At 32.1% G+C, this 20158-nt stretch overlaps 1 protein-coding gene across 1 annotated transcript in view; it reads right to left on the reverse strand.

Moving 5' to 3' along the window:
* The window catches only part of LOC134727779 (uncharacterized), a 437528-nt gene that overhangs the window by 389314 nt on the left and 28056 nt on the right, over positions 1–20158 (reverse strand). Inside the window, exon 6 of the mRNA XM_063592166.1 lies at positions 11241–11280. Within this exon, the coding sequence (XP_063448236.1) occupies positions 11241–11280 (40 nt within the window). The remainder of the gene's footprint in view (positions 1–11240; positions 11281–20158) is intronic.

Raw genomic sequence — 20158 nt, forward strand, 5'->3', positions numbered from 1 at the left:
TACCGAAACAAAATGCTAAATTTATCTATAAGTTGTCATGGTGTAAACTATATAACAAATATCAAGTCAATATCTTCTGGCATGACCAAAAAGAAAATAAACTGTTAACACAGAGATATAAATTTTGATAATGCAAATGTTGAAATTACATAGTGATACTTTATCATTTAAGTTATGCAAATATTCAGAGTTAATGAACCATGATGGAAGGTACATGGCTAAACAATCTCCATTGATATGAGATGTGCCAATGCTAATACAACTGCATACCAATTACCATTGACTTATAAGTCCTTCCCTTTAAACAAAACTAAACACAAAACATTTACTTGCCAACCATACGTGGGGCTTTATAATCTTCATGGATACAAAACTTGCAAATCCCAATAAATGTGCATACCAAATATCAATGTGAATACGTTTGCATACCAAATATCATTGACTTAACAGTAGCGGTTCATCTTAAACTGATCTAAGCACAAACTAATACATATAAACTTTAAAAATCAATAGACCATGCATGAGGGTGCGGGTCCAAATATTCTCATTAGAAATAAGTTGTGCGAATGCTTATTCAACTGTAAACCTATTAATATTGGCCTACCACAAATGGTTCCCTTTGAACGGACCTTGTCACAAACTAATACATGTAACCTATTCAGTGGTTGTCGTTTAAAGGGCAATAATCCGAATAAGGAGTCAACCATTGTTTTCAGACATATAATTCTTTTGTAAAGGCCTTGCATTAATTGTTAATATTTTTTGTTGTTTACAAATTCTACCTATCTATAATAGTTTTAAAGATAAAAGGCAAACATTTACAAACGAGTCAAAAATAAAATTTGAAGGGCAATACATCCTGTAAGGAGTCACCTGTGGTTTGAATTTCATTGCGTTTTTTTTTGTGAGATCTTATATATGTAATTATGTTTGCTGTTTGCAATTTCTTCCTATCTATGATAGTCATGATAATTTTCAAAATAGTAGGCAGAAATTTGATAATAAGATTAACAAAAAACAGAGTTCCAATGTGCCCCGCTTGGCATATATTTTATATTTCAAAGGTGCATAACTCTTTTAAAAAAGTCGATCGTTAACCATTATAGTACTTGTCCAAAATATTGCTGATATTAACCTATAGTAGAAATTTTATAAAAATCTGTCAAGAACTGTACGTGTGAGAGCCCTAGCGAGGCCATTTTCATATATGTAATATTTACAAGGGGCAAAATTAAAAAAAAAAAGTAGATCAGCTACTTTTATAGAACTTGTCCAACATATTGCTGATATTAACCTATACTATAAGTTCTATAACTATAGCAAGAGGCTCTTTATGCTGTGTCGCTCACCTTGGTCTATGTGCACATTCAACAAAGGACACTTTAAAACATTGTAAAGACAGGAAGAGAATTCATGACAAAAATCTGTTTTGTTGATCTTGTATTGCTGATAATTTAGCCTATTTAATTTCTCTCTATCTTCTTTAGTTTTTGCTCAAACACAAAAGTTGATAAAAAAAATCCCCATTTAAGGGCAATCACTCCTATAGATAAAGAGTCACATTCTACTAATCTATATCGGCAAAATTTGACTTGTTAGTAGATCTTGACATGCTGATCATTTTTTTTTATTTGAAGTGTATCTTTATCTATTATAATTTTCTATCATATATGGCAAAGCAAAAAAAAAGGGTTAAAATTAAAGGACAATAACTTCAATAAGGAGTCGTCTGACCATATCCTCCATATTGTCTTCATTGTAGATGATGTTTTAGCTGATCATTTTTGCCTAGCTAAGTTTCTATCTGTCTATTAGGATTGGGTCATTCGAATTCCAGTTAATTTTTGACAGGTGGGGATTGATGGGGAGATTTTTTTAAACACGTTTCAGAAAAAAAACATCATGAACAACTACCTATCAGATCTATAAATTAAGACCTATCCGATGTAGAGTTTCTTTTCATATTGGGTAGATGGGCTTTCATGGGAAAAAATGACCTATCGGAATTTTTTACTGCAAGCTAGGATTGTGTCTTAATTAAAGAGTCGATTGTCGATTTCGACCCTGTTGACTTATAACAAAACCTGTCTTGCTGATGATTTTGAAGTTTCTATGTATCTATTATAGTTGTCAAAATAGTAGGCAAAAATGAAAACAAATGGTAAAATTTGTCATTTAAGGGCAATAACTCCAATAAGTAATCTGACAGTTTTGACATGTACGGACAATTTGTAGAGCTCAAAGCTCTTAACATTTTTGTTCTTGTCAGATTTTCTCTCTTTATAATGGTTTTCAAAATAAGAGACAACACTTGCATTTTACCCCTTATGTTCTATTTCTAGCCATGTTGGCCATGTTGGTTGGCAGGCGGGGTCATCGGACATATATTTTGAAGTAGATACCCTAAAGAGGATTAATGTGGCCAAATTCGGTAAAATTTGGCTCAGTAGTTTCAGAGGAGATAATTTTTGTTAAAGTTTATGGAGGACGACGACGGACGAAAAACACCAAGTGATGAGAAAAGCTCACTTGGTTAATCTAAAAAGCTGGCAAGAATTGTACCCGTGAGAGCGCTAATGAGGTCATTTTCCATAAATTTAGTATTTCCAAGGGGCAGAATTCTTTTAAAAAAAGTCGATCGTCCATCATTATAGAATTTGTCCGAGATATTGCTGATATTAACCAATAGCATCAGTTTTATATAAAGCTGGCAAGAATTATAACCATGAGAGCTCTTACTAGGCCGTTTTCCATAAATTTAATATTTCCTAGGGGCATAACTCTTTATAAAAAAGTTGATCGTCCATCATTATAGAACTTTTCAGACATATTGTTGATAGTAACCTTAGTTATAAGTATAAGTTTTAAAAAAAATCTGGCAAGAATTGTACCTAACAAGACCGCATGGAAGAACACAAGCATGGACGGACACATTGACGGACTGAAGCCCAGTATTTCCATGTTCCCCGCAATGCGTGGGACTAAATTTATCATACGCACACAAATTGACGCCAATATGCTGACGATTCTGAAAGTTGAGTATAATTGCGATAATTTCATATGGTACTGAACTAAATGCATGTACATGTATATAGGTATTTTTCAGAGATTTATAAAAAGTACCTATAGCTGTGAAATAGACATAAACATTATATTAGTAGTTACAATCTGTAATGTATAACGAACTTGAAACAGTCTAGAAACATGAAGAAATGTCAATTATAACTATACGTCAAGGGCAACTTTAAAATCAGAGATACAACCTGTTTCAGTGTGTATATTGAGGACAGAGGAAAGCTGAATGGAGATCTAGATCTACATTTATAAGATACATTTGCGATATTTATACATGATACACATGATTACATTCTTTATGTCAAGTATAATATTTTGTACTCTTGAGATTATTATTACCTCTTGGAATGCAAGTACACAACGTCGATAAGATATGATAAGAACACTAGTGCTATCAATAATTTAATAGATTAGTTGACCTGGTAGATCTAATGAACCTGTCATGTTTTAAAGGCGACGCCTACAAAATCCAAACAATTTGACAGTGTTGATAATGACACCGTCTTTTCTTTAAGTTATTCTATTTATCTGGATAATATCATTTCTAGGATTAATTATATGTCCATAGCATATATCTTTTTATCTTGTTTTTGTTACATTCTGTAATTTTATTCTATCGGAGTTGAGATTTGTGACATTATGCATTCCGTTACCATAGTTAAGCTCCTATTATTTTTAAGAAAGGTCTCAAACCGAAACTAGAACTGCATACATGAACTGACCGTTAAAACAACACAATCTTTATACATTACAACCTAAGATCACTGAGCCCAAATTTTGTTGAAATCGGTTCTGTAATTTAAGAGCAGATCTTTTGATAAACATCTGCGCCATAAGCGCATGATACGTCCGTAGTAGCATTTATACAAATAAAGTTCGATAACTCCTCAATGTCATGTCCGAAATTTGTGAAAATCTAAAGGAAGGTTATCTTAATTAATATAAACCAGTCACCAAATTTTAACATCTGTATTGCTCAAAGCACTTTATAGGTATTGTCCGAAAACTAGAAAAGCAAAACTAAAAATTGAAAGGAAGCTCACATCAATAGATATTAACAATTCTCCAAAGTTTCATGAGAACTGCTGAAAGCATTTTTGAGTTATTGTCCAAAAACAGGAAAATCACCCTTTTTTTAGTGAATAAAAGTTCATAATTCGAAAACATATAATCTAAAATTTATAAAAAAACATGTCAAAAGATATAAACAATTGACCAAAGTTTCTTGCAAATTGGTGAAAGCATTTTTGAGTAATTGTCCGAAAACTGAAAAAAAAAATACCCACTTTTTAATGAATAAAACCCCATAACACAGAAACGTACAATCTAAATTATATAAAAACGAAAGAGAGCTCACATCAATAGATATAAACAATTCACCAAAGTTTCATGCAAATCGGTTGAAACGTTTTTAAGTTAATGTCCGACATGTTGACGACGAACGGACAGACAGACAGACAACGGTATACCATAATACGTCCTGTAATTAATTGGCGTATGAAAAGTATATTATGGACAAGAAAATTAGTAAGCAATGATCATTTAATGCTACAACCTCTTAAAGGGGAAATAGCTGTCAAAGTTATGTTCACCTATTTGACTCAAATTCTGATATTTGATTTATAACACACATCCAAATTACAAAAAGCCTAATGTAAAAAATAAACAATGCATGGACTGGATAATATGTTTATGTATCAGCATTTCATGTGTAATATAGTCTACACGCCATATTATTAACCATCAAGATGACCTCCTAATCAGCTAATACAACCAACTGTCATATAACCTAATTCTAATAGAATTTTAAATTGTCTGCCTCTTGCAGATGTCTTTACTTATCATTTAAGTGTAATTTCATGGTCAATGAAAATCCAATTTGTCCATTATCTTCAGAACACTATTGATTTACAAGACCCCAAGGAGCAATTTGTAAAGGCCTTGAACAAATACCTAAGATCTTTGCATAATCAGTTACTTTTTTGAATATATGAGATGAAACATTGAACTACATGTACATGTATAATAAAAATTATGAGCTAACCTGGAAAAAATCATTAGAGGCATGTTGGTACATCTCAAAACTTACGAATTGTTGTGGGATTGTGAAAATAATTCACCTATATAAGTGAATTTTTGAGAAAATTAAGGGGAGACTATTTAAACATTATAATAACTTATATAAATATTTTTTTTTACTTCTTCAAGTAAATAAAGTTGACTTGTACAAGTTTTACCCCTGACTGAATATGGTGTACCCTTGTTTAACTTTCAATTTTGTCATTTTTATTTCGTTTTGATAGCTTAATACGCCTGGTACATTCGTTAAACATCTTTAGCCTGGGGTTCTAATTAAAGGTCACATGAATATGGATTCAATGCAGACCCTTTAGGCCAGGTGAGCTAAAAAATGTAAATTTTGTCATTTAAAGCAATACCTCTTTTGAGAAGTCATTTGACAATAAGGACCATGTTAACTTACTGGTAGATTTTGTCTTCCTAATCATTTTTGCTATTAAACTGTAATCTAGAATTAAAAATCAACAATTGAAGGTCTTTCTACAAAACAAAACCATGTATTTTGATATGAAAATAGTAAAATTTGGTTTTAAATGTCATTTGCAGCGTCAAATGGTAGCTTATTGTACACTGATTCCAAAATATATGGTTTATATACAATATTTTTTAAATAAAGAAGATAATTTGGTACTTTTGGTTTGAAAAATGTTACTTTCGGTATTATTTAAATGTTTACTTGACACTAATTCCAAAAACATCTGTTTCTACATACTTAACTATTTATTAAGTACAAAAAATAGCTACTTCTGGTTTACACCAGGTCACTTCCGGTTGGATTTTCCAAGGGTTAACGGCTTGAAACCTAATGCATAAAAGTCCCATGGCTTTAACATGTATGCATATGAGGTACAAGCAACGGTCAAAATCTTGAACGTCAATTTAACCTATGACCTGGAGCGCAATTCAAAGGTCATCAACCAAGGACATCGAATCAATACATCCTAGGTCTTAATTATATTGGATTCATGGGTTATATAACCATATGCATATTTTTGAATAAAAGATGAGATAAAACCCTTAGTTGATGAAAACGTACCCTTTTAACAAATATGTATGTGTTACGACATCTTAGGTACCAGTATTATAATTTAGTACGCTAGACGCGCGTTTCGTCTACATAAGACTCATCAGTGCCGCTCATATCAAAATATGTATAAATGTAAACAAGTACGAAGTTGAAGAGCATTGATGATCCAAAATTCCCAAAAAATTGTGCCAAATACGGCTAAGGTAATATATTCCTGGGATAAGAAAATCCTTAATTTTTCGAAAATTCAAAGTTTTATATTCAGGACATTTATAAAAATGACCACAAAATTGATTTTCATGTCAACACCAAAGTGTTGACTACTGGGCTGGTGATTCCCTCGGGGACGAAATGTCCACCAGCAGTGGCAAAACAATCATTTAAGTACAAATATGTTGTCGATATCTTGTATCATGTTTGAAAAAGTGGTGAAAATAAGCCAAAATCCAAATTTAAAAGACCTTAATCCTATTTTCTTTTTTTTTTAACCAAGGACCTCAAATCATAAGAGACCCTAGGTCTCTATCACTTATGGTTTATCAATTACAATTACATTCTACTTATTTTAAATACAGAAGGGGAACTAACTCTATATGGACTTTCCGGACCGCTTCGGTCAAATATTTTTTTAAGATCCTGAGTATATAGCGAGCAAATTGGTGAAAATAATTTTGGTGTAATCTTACACGGTTGCGAAGGAGATTTGTACACAATAAAAACATTGTTTGGGGAGATAACTCATACATTAACAAGTGTTCGGTTAAACAGGGTCAGTTTCCAAGTCGCAATAACTGTTCGATATCATATGCAAAAAGCGACATCTTGCGAAACAAAAAAGCACCGTCAGAGAAAAGAGGCAGAAGAAGAAAACAAAAATAATAATCATAATTAAAAACTAATTGTTCAGAGAATTTTTGAAGGTCTTTCCACCAAAAACAATGTATCTTGATATGAAAGTTGTAAAATTATGTTTAAAATGTCATTTAAATCGTCAAATAATAGCTTATTGTACGCTGATTCAAAAAATACATAGTGTCTAAACAATATAGTTTAGATAAGGAAGATACTTTGAAACTTCCGGTTTGAAAAATGTTACTTTCGATAATATATGAATATAAGCTTGACACTGATTCCAAACATATCTGGTTCTATATACTTTTATATTAATAAGGTACAGAAAATAGCTACTTCCGGTTTACACAAGGTCACTTCCAGTTGTTTTTTTCCAGGTTAAATGGTTTGATACTTTTTGCCAAAAGTCTCATGGCTTTATCATTTATACATATGAGGTAAACGCAAATATCAAATTCTAGAGCGTCAACTTAAGCTATGACCTTGAGATCAATTTCAAGGTCATAAACTAAGGACCTTAAATTAAAAGGCCATATGTCTTAATTATATTTGGTTAATGAGTTATATCACCATACCTGTATTTTTTATATACAAGAGGGGAGAACACTCCCTTTTACGTTCAACGTACCCTTAAAATCAAAATTTACGGGTACATGTCACAACTAACAATTAAGTAAGAATAATTTGTTGATATCTTATATGGTTTTTGGGAATAAGTGAAAATAAGCCAAATTCAAAAATCAGAATATGACCTTGACCTTTGACTTTTGACCTTTGACCTTGACCTAATTTTTACCAAGGACCTCAAATCAAAGATTCTAAGTCTTTATTTCTTATGGTTTAGAAGATAGAAATGCATATCACTTATATCAAATGCATAAGGAGAAATATCTCTCATATATGTGTTCATATTGCTTCGGTCAAAATAGGAAAAATCATGCGAAGGATGTACCAAGCAATTTTATAAAATAAAGGAGTGAATCGATAAGGCCCTAAATTGGCCCCTTTTTTTAGCCTAAATTTCAAATTGGGATTTATTGACCAATACCACAATGAATAATAGCTAATATAGTGACAAGATAGAAAATAAGTCTTTTTGTTTCAAAACTACGTTTCTGCGTTTTATAGATGACGTCACAAATAGTACTCATTTTGATTTTCTACGAAAATACAAGGACAATGGGTAAATTTACATTGAATATTTGGACGGTTAACATAGAGCGCATACGTCGACAAAAAAGATCTTTGGCAAGAATGTTTGTAAAGACATTCAAAATGTTTAGCTTGAATATTAAGGTTGTCGACGGCTGCGCTTTATGTTTCCTGATCTTAAATTTGGCTTAAATTCTGCCAATTTTGTCGAATTTCACTAAAAACCCTGACTTTGACCTAACTCGGATGTAAAAATCAATGCTTTAGAATAAAACTATGACAGAAATTGTTTTATAAAACTTACTCACATGTGTTTATATAATTAGGTCAAGTTGAAACATGTTTTATCTTGTGACATTGTAATTTATATTTGGGGCCAAATATGACCCTTACCGAATTTACTCCTTTGTCGTAATCTTTTACGGTTGCGAAGGAGTATTGGACACAAGGAAAACAGTGTTTGGGGAGATAACTCCTACAAAGAAAAGTATTCGGTTACACAGGGTAAATTTCAAAAGAGCATAAACTGTTCGATATCATATACCAAGTGTCTAAGCGACATGTTGCGAAACAAATACTAATTGCAAGATCAAAATTAGGCGGAAGAAGAAGAAAAATAATCAGAAGAAAAACAATAGGTCTTTCTACAGAAAAGTGGAAAAACCTAATAATAATGAGAAGAAAACCAATAGATCTTTCCACAGAAAAGTGGAAAGACCTAATTAGTATTACAATTTTGATGTAAATGGACAGTATGTAGATCCTCACATTCTAAACTTTTTGACCACCTAGTTTTTCTCTATTTACATTGGAAATTGCTTATTAATTCATAGTCACTGGACAATGACTTAGGGGCAGAGCCTCAAATAGTAGTGAAACTGATATTAAGTAATAGTAATGACACTATATATTAAATATCAATGATTCTACTACAAATAGGTCCTATCAAATTACTCAAGCATGTTAAGCAAAAAAAATTAACATTGAAAATTGCTAGTTAATTCAAAGTTGCTGGAACTGACCTGCGGCAGGTCCTCGAAATAGTCAACAAACTGATATGTACTGATAGTAATGCCACTTCATTCAAAATATCACTAATCTATATATAACTAGAATATGCTATTAAAACTAACTTAGGAATAACATCAAAAGTTCAATGAAGGATAAAAAAACTTAATTCACATAGTTTTTTTTACTGACCCCCACAACCCCTTTCTTAACTTAATTTAGGAAAAATTGATTGACCAATAGGGATATATGTAAAATCGATTTTGAATTAAAAAAAAAACTTGCAGCAATGTTGAATCAAGCCCCCACCCCCAAACTATTTGATTTAAGTTTTTTTTATCCTACATGAATCTTTTGATGTTGTCCCTGAATAAGCAGAAACTTAACATTGAAAATTCCTAATTAATTTAAAGTCACTGGACCATTACCTACGGGACGGGTCCTGAAATAGTCATCAAACTCATTTAATGAATGGCTGTTATCTATTTTGGATTTATTGAATTATTAAATTATATTTTGACTCTTCACATTGAATAATCCACGAAGCGGATTATGTTAAATGTGAAGAGTCAAAAATTAATTTAAATGGTTTAGTTAATTCAAAATAAATTATTGCCATTCATTATCAATACATTTCAATAAAAATAAGACTCAAAGATATTTATTAATACGAATAACAACGTACACAGATGTTTGCGTATGAATACACAACGTTAGAGTGGGCGTGTCACCATAAAAATTGATAACATTGAAAATAAAGCTAATTATTTTAACCAATCAGAAGACAATAAATACACCAAATTTATTTATATACTGATAGTAGTGCAACTTTATATTTAATATCAATGATCTGGCACAAGTAGTTCATAGTAAACCAACTTAAGCAGAAATTTTTCAATAACAAGCGTGCGAACGCTGAAATGTCTCGCCTGCTTTACTGACCATTGATTTTATGTTGAAAGTCTCTAAGATAAAGGTTTTACGAAAAGCATTTCAGAAACTTAACAACTAAATAAATCTATGACAATTAGGGGAAGGTCAGATAAATTGTAACAGAAAGACATACAATGTATATACACCTTACAATTGTTCCATACACCATGTACACCAAGTATAGATAGCTGATCTATTGTTATTAGTATTTGGAAAACAGACCAAAGCAAAAAAACTTAACATAAACAATTAAACCATAAACATGAGGTCAAGTTCAGATGACACCTTCCAAACAGGACTTTTTTTAGAACAAAGCCAGCAAAATGACAAACAAGAATGAATATTGTTTAGGAGTTGATATCTCAATCGTTTTACAAATTCTCAAAACACACACAAGAGGGGGTAGGGTGACCCTAGGGACTACCCCTATATTTCATTTGATTTTGTATATTGTCCCATACATGAAAACATGTGGTTTAGTGGGTGAAGATCTCGACCATTATCAAGTTTTCAGGCAGGAGGGGAGGGGTGGGTGACCCCAGTGACTTCCCCTATATTTTGTTTGATTTTTGTATTGTTCAGTACATGAATACATGATGGAGGGGTGGGGATCTCGTCTGTTTCAAAGTAATCAAACAGGAAGGGGTAGGGTGACCATAAGGACTCTTTCTATATTTCATTTCATTTCATTAGTTCTTTTGTCCCATACATGATTAAATATGGTTTAATTCAAAAGTGGGTATCTCGACTGTTTCAAAGTTCTCAAACAGAGGGGTGGGATAACTGCAAGGACTATCCCTATATCATGTATATTTCATTTAAATAAATATGAAAACAACAACACAACGGCGATTAATTCAAATAGTCATTTGTTATACAGATCCAATTAACATTGACATTAGTTCAAAGTTGAAATTCAACTGATTCCTGATTCAGCATGTTTAGGGGAATATCACGAATTATCTAGGTACATTTTTCAAATTTAAAATCGGAAACAATCTAATTTTTCAAAATGCATTTTTCAGCTGTGACGTACATTAATAGAATTTATTTGCATTGTTTCCTGAAATTCTACATTACAACAAATGCACGAAACGTTAGTTATATCACTTACCTAATAGTGTGTCTTGATTTTCCACTATAGTCAACAACCTCTGCAAAGAAAGATGATATACCATGTGATTCCTAAGATAAACGATTAAACTTTACATTTGTCCATCTTGCATTGCTGACAAAGTTGATTGTTTTTATTTTCTAACTTAAAGTGTTTACATTATATACACAAGATGGGTCAAACTAATTCCATAAGGATACAAACTCATATGAAGGTATTTCAGATAAACAAAAAAAAAGAATCTTGACCTTCTGTAGTATTGGTTATATGGCTCTCAAGAGCATGGATTGCACACCTGTATCTACTCTAGTATTGAAAATCATGTAAATAAAATCAAAATTTTATAGATACACGTACCCTAGAAATGAGCCAAAACAAATTTTGGTCAAGGTTTCATTGACCCCGACTAACCAACCAGGTCTGGGGGAATCACTTAATATAAGTTAGCTGACTAAAAAAAGATACATATAATAATTTACAGTAACATTAACACTGAATAATTTTGAAAATGAAATATTTCGAGGAGAAATTATAAGCATCCTCCCCTGAATAAAACTACACCACTGGACAAAAGCAAGTCATCCTATTGTAGTCTTATCATTATTTAAATCAATTTTAAAGTTGTGAACATTTGAAATTATTTTTTACATTTTCCTCATAGAATCATATAAACCCTTATGTTTTATTTTCACCCAATATAAACCATATTTTTGTAGTGCATGGTCTTCGGAAACATTTTTAATCATATTGACATACTTTAAAAATGAATATATCTATGTTTAATTCTTTTTGGCCAGGTAAATACAGAGGAGTAGATTTTTGTAAATGACTTTAAAATATATACATTTTGTACGTAAAATAGTGAAAATTGACACTTTAAAATGCAAAAACTTCTAAAGAGATTTTTATCAGGTTGATCTGCTTAATATTTCAGATGTAAAATGTGCTCTGTCGTTTCAGAGATATAAGCTAAACACTGCATTTTACCTCTTCGTACTAATTATATCTATGGCGGCCATGTTGGTAACTCGGTAAAGTCATCTGATACATTTTTAACACTCGACACCCTGAGGATAATTTTGGTCAAGTATCGTTTACCTGGCCCAGGAATTTCCGGAAAAAGATTACCAAATTTTACAGTAAATTGTGAAAATTGAAAAAGGACAACAACTCCTTAAAAGTTTTCAATTGACCATTTCGGTCTTATTTGTAGAGCATTGTTATATGCTGATTTTTTTTGCTATTCTCATTTGATATCTATCTTTTATAATATCCAAGATAATAACTAAAAACTGCAAAATGTCCTTAGAATTAACAGTTCAGGGGCAGCAACAAATCAACAGGTTATCTGATCTGTCTGAAATTTACAGGGCAGATAGATGTTCACCTGATAAACATGTGTATTTATGTCAGATTTGCTTTTTATGCTTTGGTTTGTGATATATAAACAAAAAAATGTATATCATGCCATGCTATTGTTTGCCCCTTGGGATCATATTGGTTCGTTGACAGGGTCATATACGGACCTAAACTACGGATGATCTAGGCCAAATTTGGTTTAAATTTGCACAGTTATTTCAGAGAAGAAACTTTTTGTTAAAGATTACAAAAAATTATAAAATATTGTGATAATTTGACTTTAAAAGGGCAATAACTCCTTAAGGGATCCATTAACAGTTCGGCAAGTTAGCTGTGAACGTTTTTGTAGATCTCAGTTTGTAGACAATTTTTGCTGTTTGAAATTTATCCCTAGGTATCTTAGTTTCAGTAATATAAGCAAAAAAACATGTATTTCACCCCTATGTTCTACTTTAAGTCTTGTCCTTTTTGTCCGTGGGCAGGATCATTGGATACATGTTCTTAGGGATATATGGAACGCCGGAACTGTCTTATAGTGTAAATATTTAATGTGTTTTCTCGCTTTGCCGTTACGTCCTGTCATTTCTTTTTATGTTATGTGCAGATGCCTTTATATCTTGACACGGCATCTCTGTGTTATGTCATATTAGTAATTCGTTTGGTCAAACAATTGTATGATATGTCATTGCTAAACTTTGTTGTGTAAAATATGCATTACATTATGCTGTAACTACTATATATTCTGTGAATACTTCGGAACTTTATGATCAACCACCTTTACATTCTCTCATATTTTATCTATGTTGTGTCTTTTCTTCTTTTACGTAAGTCAGTTAATAATTGCGTCCTGTCTCAAATGTTATTGCTATGTCAAATGTTCTAGACGTTTTGTTTTGATTCACCTTTGTTCTATGTAAATCTTATGATATTATTGTCTTTTGGCGTTATGTTGCGTTTATACATATGTATATCCAGTGATAAACATAATACATCATGGTATAATTCATATGCGTTTTGCCTTACAGTTGATACTCTCTGTGAACATTCATTACGTGATGTGCAAATGCCTTTTTCATTATGTGTAAACAACTAATACGTTTTGTGCAAACCTCGTTTACCGTATGTGCATACATCGTTCACCCTATGTGCAAACATCGTTTACCTTATGTGCAAACACCTATTACGTTATGTGCAAATACCTATTAAGTTATGTATAAAAACTACATCAATATGTGCAAACACTAGTCTATTACTTTTATGCAAATACCGCTTACATTATGTGCAAACACCATGGAAGTTATGCGCAAATGCCCATTACATTATGTCCAAACATCCATTACGTTATATGCAAACATCTATTACGTTCTGGTAAACGCTTTTTTTCGACACAGATTTAAAAACAAAACGCATCAGTGATATGCATATTGAAAATGAAGAAAATTAAAAAATTTACCTTTCTTACAAACTGTGGATTTTTATAATTATATTGATTGATGTAAAACTGCTATATACAAACAATGTATCTAGTTTTATGGGAAATTATTTTGCTTCACTTTAAAAGTGTGCATTATGCATCCATGCTGTTGTTTTTTCTATGGTTGGGTTGTTGTCTTTTTGACACATTCCCCATTTCCATACTTAATTTTATTTGAAAATTTGTTCACTTTACTTGTGGAAAATTTTAACAAATATACAGACACGACTCTAAGTTTCCAAGAGGTGCAACTGAAAGGAACAAAACGATATAAAATAGAAGATGTGGTACGAATGACAATGTGACAACTTTACACAAGAGACCAAGAGAATTTGTAATCACCCTCCCAGTATGGTTTTCATATGTACTAGATTAATGCTACAAATGTAATGACGTCTCCCACGATTCACGTAGCAGCTAAAGAATCCTACAAAATGTTTATGATTTTATTTTCGTTCATTTTCTGTAACAGTTGTAAATATTATTCTTAATAACCTACCTAAGACTTATTATTTCCTCCGTCCCTGACAAGGCGTGTTGAAAATGTAGATGTCCTGAAAAGGGGTGGTCAGGTGACCCGCCCCTCTTATCTGACAATTTATTTTTAAAAACTCACAGGGATGTCGGAAAAAAATGATCCGATTTTGGATCAGGCAGGTAGACGGGTGTAACAAAAAGCTGCATTTTCTCTAAAAATACTGGTTTTTTTTCATATTGAAAATGCCTTATCCTGTAATCCTCAAAAATGACGCATACACGTTATATTCTGGATGAAAGGGTTATCAGCCTTTTTTCACCTTCACTGGCCATACGCGAAATTAAATCCCGCAACTTGAAACTCCCGATAATGACTTTCATTTATCCGTATTTGGTCCAGTAACTTTTCGAATCGTGTCATCAAGAACGATACAAAAAATAAATACATTATCTAGTAAATTGTTATTGTTTTCTTCAATTCTTTGTTTTATAAGTGATGTGTATATAGCTTCTTTTGTTGTCTATAAGAATGAATAAATAATTTCGTTGCTAAAATGGTCATCATAACATAATTTTCCCTTTGAATTTCAGAAAATACTGACTATCTATAAAAAAAGATGTGGTATGCATGCCAATGAGAAAATTCTCCACGAAAGACCAAACTGACAAAGAAATAAATAACAATAGATCCCCTTATGGCCTTTAACAAAAACACATACCGCATAGTCAGCTAATCTAAATTTTTTAACCCATTTAGTTTTTTCACCAGTTTAAAAAAACAATTGTTACAGTTAAGTAATTGGCTTTTATCCTGCTATTAGCTAGTTATTGTATACAAATAACAGGTAAACAACATTTTTTTGCTTTGTTTGTACAAATACAAATAAAGGAATAGGTCCGGTAAGGACCGATTTTGGCCTAAAATTTCAAGTTCATCTGACGAAAGATTTTGACCACTTTTTAAACACTTCAGTGTCTATTTCATTTCAATCAATCAAGTGATGTGAAAGATTTTTACTGAAAACGTCATTAAAAACGATCCGATTCAAGCTCAAATTTGAAAAATCTATCAAATATGCCGAAAAATGTCGTTTCAGTCGGTTTTGGGCAAAAGTGAAAGTGGACGCATTCGTGTTCATCCTTAACCTTTATATATGTTATGTATTATAATAAAATACAACTTATGTTTCAATATTAAGGATGAACACGAATGCGGCCACTTTCGTTTTACACGAAAACCGTCTCAAATTTAACTAAAATGCTAGAGTTGTGAAGCGAAACAGGAGAAAATTCGGCAAGCCTCGCTTTTCGTCCTGTTTATAAAGCTCGTACAAATAAATTTTAAGTGTACCGACAAATTACATTTATAATCAATACATTATTCCACAGTTGTTGATATGAATATATTTTTTTGTCAATATTTCAACGAATATCGTTGTATAAATTAGAAACATAAACTTATTTTCCGAAAGGAGAGTCATAAACTCAATGAATATTATTACTGGATATACGGTATAAACGGTAAGCTTCGATGCGTTTAGTTATGAACGCGAATAGTTCGATAAATATAGCCAAATACACAATTAAGCCAAATGTTCATTAAAGGAATTTGCTAGCCTGCACATCATTATTCCGACAAATCTTATTTTAAAAAATATAAAATTTCTTACAAATACATTCTATTGGATCTAAATGTTATCAATCTAAAATATGTTTTGACAGTTTCCGTTAAATATTGCCATTTTTGTCGAGCCTTCGACTTAAGTCGAAAAAGCGAGACATAGCGATTCTACATTCCGTCGTCGTCGGTGTCGTCATCGTCGTCGGTGTCGTCATCGTCGTCGGCGGCGGCGTCCACAAATATTCTCTCTTTGGTTAAATTTCTTGAAATTGTAATAACTTTCTTAAACTATACTGGATTTCTACCAAACTTGAACAGAAGCTTGTTTATGATCAAAAGCCACATGTACTATCCAGAATTAAAATTTGTAAAAAATAAAATTCTATTTTTCCGTATTTTACTTATAAATAAACTAAGATTTTCTGCCAGAAAATATTACATTCTCTCTGTGAAACAACATATTCACTCTGTGGTTATAATGTAATATTTTTAGAATTTTAATAACTTTCTTATACTCTTTTGGATTTGTACCAAACTTGGATAGAAGCTGGGTTTTTTTTTTATCAAAAGCTAGTATCTAGGAGGAAATTTTGTTAAGATTTTGTACCTGTGTTTTACTTATGAATGGACTTCCAGTCTGAAGTTCATTTTTTAAAACATTTATTAGATTCATAAACTAGCCTGTATTTTTACAGAAGCTTGTTTGTGATCAAAAGCTAATATCTAGAAGGAAATTTTGTTCAGATTTTGTACCTGTGTTTTACTTATGAATGGACTTCAAGTCTGAAGTTCATTTTTTTAAAACATTTATTAGATTCATAAACTAGCCTGTATTTTTACAAAACGTGAACAGAAGCTTCTTACAATCAAAGATCATATCAAAGGGAGTATTTTTATAGACTTTTTTCCTCATTTTTGTTGAGCCTGCGATGAACAGTAAAAGAAGTCGAGACACTGGGTTCAGCTGAACTCTTACGAATTTTTAGATATATCGGTCTCCTTTTCTCGGCTACTGTTAAAGCGAGACTTTTTTTTTTATATAAATGGCTAGCGAGGCATGAAGTTCATGTGATTCAATCCAAATTATCCTCAAAGTGCGGAAACAATCTTGAGTTGGTGCAATCTTGTTCGCCTTGAAATCGACGTAACATTTTTAGAATTCTTTATACAAAAATCACCAATATAACGAAGAGAAAACTGTGACAGACTTTAACACGAAAAGGAAGCCTAAAATTCCTCTGTAATTGTCATGCTTCTGATTATAAATTAAGAAAGTTCACTTGTCATGATTTGTTTTATTGGAATTTCGGAATCCTCTTGTTCATCCGTTTAAAGCACCATGAAACAATTGCCAGCTAACGCCCAGTTTCAAAATCTTTAAATGTGCAGTATGTCATTGATACGATTTGAGTTCCTAAAATGAATCAAGATAATATAAGGACAATAAGACATTTGTAAAAAATATAAAACCCTTGTTATGTTTTATTACCATTTGAGAACATCTTTATGTTAAAGATATGCATCAAAGTACTGAAATACTGAACATCGGATGACCGCAAGTTCTTGTGGACGGTTACAAGCACTTGTCTCAAAAAACAAAATCACATCTTGTTACCTGAAAGTGACGTTAAAGTACAGACATTTATTTTTTCTGTGCGTGGATGATAAATTCACCCTCATCGTAGAAGTGATACATAGAGATTAATACATGGCCTTTTCCATATCAGCCTGGGTATCATCCCGAGACCCCTATATCAGCCCGAGACGGAGTCGAGGCGCTGATATGGGTCTCGGGATGATACCCAGGCTGATATGGAAAAGGCCATGTATTAATCGCTTTATCATATACTTCCGACAATAGTTTTATGTAAGGAAAAAAAACCAAATGCAACAACTATAACAGTCAAAAACTTTATTAAGAAGTTAAGTTATAAATTCAATATACTATAATTGTCAACTAACAGCATCACTACCTCCATATATATGTACATTGTATGGTTACATTTCCTATAGAGGCATTTTGAAACATTGAATATTTGGAAGAGTTTCATGATCATTATTACTCCATGTTTGTTGTACTATAAAATGATTCATAATTGCCAATGGCATTTGTTAGCAAGTACTAAACTATCCCCACAAAAGTTCCCGTAAATTTTGACGTCGTCATCAATATCTGACGTCACAATGGAAAAATAACAACCGATACCGGAAACACCGGAAGTAACTTGCACGAGAAGCACTGTTATGGGTTTTTGCACGAGACGCCCCTGATATGGGTTATCAGACCGGGCTGATATGGGTTATCAGCCTGGGTGGGAAATTATGGCTTGTGTACTTCCGTTCGTTACACATATGCAAAAGCTATCATATTAATGCTAAGTATATGATAAAAATTAGTAAACTCTGTTTTTTTTGTTATACAATATTTTGATATTTGTAAATTACAGTTACGTGACTGTATATATAATTGTCATCCATTTGTATATCATTCTATTGCACTATATTAATTAAAGTGCTGTGCAAGTGCATGGTGGACACTAATATCATATTAATTTGTATTTCACTCATGCTATATCTTATATATGTAATATATATTATTGTAATATCTTCTCTGTAACTATGTATTTGGTTTATGAGAATAAAGATCATTCATTCATTCACTCTTCTGTAATAATTCGATTTTTCTTATAGATTGCATTTGAGTGGGCATTCATATTTTCCAGCAAAACATTCAATGTCCGAAGCAGAGAGAGGGAGCAAAGACAGATAACTCTGCATGCCAGGGATAACGCAAACGTTCTTGAGATATTTCGCCGCATGCGGTAACACACTTTTCTGTACGTGTGTATAACTATTAAAGATGGTTTTACTTTATTTATGTTTCTAATGAGTTAAACGAAATTTTCATATTATTAATTTATGTTAAAAAAAAAAACTAATTTTTTTTTCTCTTTTTGATTTCTCAATCAATAACCAGGGGCGGAACCAGAATTTTTGAAAATGATGGAGCTGAGTTAGTTGGTTCTATAAGCAGTTTGATTAAGAGGGGGCTCGGGACTCAGTTTTGCCAAAACTCCCTGTTAAATAAAAAAAAATACAAGATAAGAGGTGGCGATAAAAAAATATCTTTACTTCATAAATGTAATTTGGCGCCTTCCAAACCCATATGTTATAATTATGTATGTAAGATATGGCGACCTATGAAATGACCCGCTTGGTGCAGATGGAAAAGAACATTACATAAATAAGGCCGTTAGTGCTCTCGTTTGAATTGTTTTACATATCTTTTCGGTGCCTTTTATTTTTGACTATGTGGTAAGGGCTTTGCTCAATGTTGAAGGCCGTACGGTGACCTAAACTTGTAAATTCCTGTGTCATTTTGGTCTCTTGTGGAAAGTAGTCTCATTGGCAGTCATACCACGTCTTCTTTTTTTTCATATCAACTTATTTTCCGTTCACATTTTCCGTAAAGAAATGAGGTTGCATTTTGTTTTTTACATGTAGCTTTTTTTTGCTTCGAATAACAGGGCAGAGCTTTTAGTTTCAGTCGATATACACGCCATCTTGAAATAATTACTTTTCACATATAAATTATATTTGGTTGCTTCATGATGTGGCTGAAATTCAGCAACAACTATTGGCTTAAATGAGATAAATATTTACAGACTGTTCTCTACTGAGGACATCAAATGCCGGAAAATTAACTGTGTGTATTACATTTCAGATCAAATGTTATTCATTCATGGTCGTTTTATTATGCATAAAATACTCACTGAAATTTTAAAAATATAATATCAATCATTAATACGTTTTTACTTGCATTGCTAATCTGCAATATGTAGACGTTACGAACAATGCTCGTGCCTATATAAGCGTAACGTACGTTATCGCTAAAATCTGACGTTTTTCATGGTTTAGACGATAGAAAAATACTTCTAGAATAAGTAAAGTTAATGTCCCTGTCTAGTTAGGGGGAGAGTTGGGATC

This window comes from Mytilus trossulus, chromosome 8 (genome assembly GCF_036588685.1).
Source record: "Mytilus trossulus isolate FHL-02 chromosome 8, PNRI_Mtr1.1.1.hap1, whole genome shotgun sequence".
NCBI lineage: Eukaryota > Metazoa > Mollusca > Bivalvia > Mytilida > Mytilidae > Mytilus > Mytilus trossulus.